At 42.7% G+C, this 2,702-nt stretch overlaps 1 protein-coding gene across 1 annotated transcript in view; it reads right to left on the reverse strand.

The window, feature by feature from the left end:
* The window catches only part of fbn2b (fibrillin 2b), a 77,937-nt gene that overhangs the window by 21,701 nt on the left and 53,534 nt on the right, over positions 1-2,702 (reverse strand). The window contains exons 22-27 of the mRNA XM_014000507.1: positions 1,499-1,549; positions 1,277-1,402; positions 949-1,176; positions 738-863; positions 538-666; positions 327-452 (exon numbers count right to left, since the gene is read on the reverse strand). Coding sequence (XP_013855961.1) covers positions 327-452; positions 538-666; positions 738-863; positions 949-1,176; positions 1,277-1,402; positions 1,499-1,549 — 786 coding nt within the window. The remainder of the gene's footprint in view (positions 1-326; positions 453-537; positions 667-737; positions 864-948; positions 1,177-1,276; positions 1,403-1,498; positions 1,550-2,702) is intronic.

Below are 2,702 nucleotides of genomic sequence, written 5' to 3' on the forward strand. Positions count from 1 at the left end.
TTTTAAATTTAAAACAACCTCTTTAGGAGTTTATTGTACAAAAACTATAACTTATGTTGCTGCTAGTTGTAAAAAAGGGTCATTCAMAATAAATAACTGTTTTTAAAGGAGAAGAGTCAATATACTGTATTACAAATATGCACAATTATAAAGAACTAGTTAAATTGGGGTTATCCTGATCTAAAATGATAAAATGACTATTTGTTTGCTCATTTTATAATAATGCATTAGTGAGTAGTCACTTTGYGTTTTTAAGAAACTGCTGTTAAAATCAAACAAGCTTTTAAATAACTGTATTCATCCAGGATGTGTGATGATTGCCCCACCTTCACAGACAGATGCATCGTTGCTGAGCAGGTACCCAGGGGGGCATTCGCACTCGTAACTCCCATCTGTGTTCAGGCAGGTTCCTCCGTGGCACAACAGGGGGTTTCTCTCACATTCATCAATGTCTGGCAACGAGGAATGAAAACAAAAGTGAACACGAGTRCAGCCGAATCAGCGTGCTTCATGTAGACGACTGTGCTGCGAGCCTACCCATGCAGTTCTTCATCATCATGAAGCCACTTTCGTAGCCGTCGAAGCACTCGCACTCGAAGCTGCCGGGAGTGTTGACACACGTGCCGTGGCCGCACAGGTCGGGGGAGATCCGGCACTCGTCAATATCTGGAACAAAGCAACTGTTATTTTGTGTATTCAGCTTATATGAAATCTACTCCTCCTGTCTATATCCTAACCTGTGCAGTTCCTCTCCTCTGCTGTGAGAGTGAAGCCGCTGTTGCAGCGACACTTGAAACTGCCAATTGTGTTTCTGCAGGACCCATGGGTGCACAGACCCTGGAACACCTTGCACTCATTCACATCTAGAAGGAAACACAAACGAATGCAGCTTTTAAATTTACACTGTTTTCAATTTAAGATCAATGCTGCTCTAATCCAGATGGATACCTTTATAGAAGGGCCTGCCAGTCAGAATATCTCCTCTGTTTGCAAAGCCTGGACCTCTAGGACATATAGTGCTAAACTCAGGGGTCCCTTCTTTGGGACACTCCTCACAGTCGACCCCCCAGGCGGCCCCGACAGAACAGCAGCACATGTCCACACGATACCGCCCCGGCAGTGGCTCGCCACACTCATCCTCGTGCCACTTCTTGTAGCACTGCTCGCTGCGCATGTCTGACRAAATGTAATAAAAATCAATAAATAAAAAGAAACATTTGTTTTCACATTTAGCCTCCCCGCAGCAGAGACGACAAACCGTCCCAGGTCTTCTTACCCACACAGGTGCGCCCGCTGCTGTCCAGGGTCAGACCCGCAGCGCACTCACAGCGGAACGAGCCCTGCGTGTTCACGCACCGCCCATTGGTGCACACGCCAGGGAACACCTCGCACTCATTAATGTCTGCAGGGAAAATAGTGTTTTAAGATTGAAATAAGACATTTATAAGACAAAAGGACAGAACAGGCAATGGACATGTTTCACTACTGTCATTCTTACCTTCACAAACGAGACCCTTCATGCGGGCAAATCCTCGAGAACAAGCAGTATCTGAGGAGACAGACGTTTTCTGTGTGAATAACACTCAGCTTTGGGTAAAACTTCCACCCAATGTGATGCTTTATGTAAAGTTTTATGATCAGAAGTTAACTTACTCTGATCCTAAACATTAGTTATAGAACTGCAGGATAAATGTTATTGAAACTTGMARAAAGTAACAATTATTTGATGTAAATCTGATTTACAACTGATGACCTTTTGGAGTTGAAACCCTAAAACACAAACAGTCAGTTTGTCAGGATCCTTTTATGGTTCTTTGTGTTTTAGGGTGTGTTCACACCAGGAAGGTCCTTTGGTCCACTTGTTTGGTCCAGAACAAATAGCAGACCTTTTTTTCCTTTGCCGTGGTTTGCACTCACAATGTGCTTTTTGTAAGAGGACTATGATTTATAAACAAAGCCATGCAGGTGACGGTCATCGCTCCCATTGGACAGAAATGACAGAGGCAGGACAGAGCACAGACCCGGAATAATACAAGAATATCAAGGGCAGCTCATTCAGTGGAGGTTTTGATGATATACTTATAGTTTTGGGACAGCGTTCTCAAATGCRTGTCGCAACCTAAAGGAGACAAGAGGCTCTGTGTTTCCTGGCTCACAACAGCTCCTTTTTTGTAGCTCAGTGTTAGCAACACTGAAGGGCTAATGTTATTTAGCAACGGTGGCTCGTGAAGTCCAAAAAAGACGCATGTTTCCTGTAGTTGGTTTGGTTTGAGGCCAGTCTGTATACACTGAGACCACCTCAAAAATGGGTCTTGGTCCGGTTGTTTGATCCACACCAGGGTTTGTATGAGTGTATTCACACCTGCATAAAGGGTCCGGATCAAAGGGGGAAACAAACTCTGGTCCGTTTAAAGCAGGCCAAATGTGTCTCGGTGAAAACACCCTTAGTTCTTGATTTGTTCCTTTTTAATTTCTTGTGTTTCTGTATATTTGGAATTCTTGTGTTTATCATTCCTGTTACTTCAGTTTATATCTTCTCAACCTGTGTTTTACTTATTCTTGTGTTTCCTTGTGTTCTCAGCACCATTCCTCATTTCACCCTCAGAACATCAAACATATATAATATGTAACAAAATAATTTATTATTTTGATAAGTTTTGGAGAAGTTTTTCTTCTCATTCCCTTTCAAATGTATTTAATTT

This window comes from Austrofundulus limnaeus, unplaced genomic scaffold, assembly GCF_001266775.1.
Source record: "Austrofundulus limnaeus strain Quisiro unplaced genomic scaffold, Austrofundulus_limnaeus-1.0 Scaffold8, whole genome shotgun sequence".
Taxonomy (NCBI): Eukaryota; Metazoa; Chordata; class Actinopteri; order Cyprinodontiformes; family Rivulidae; genus Austrofundulus; species Austrofundulus limnaeus.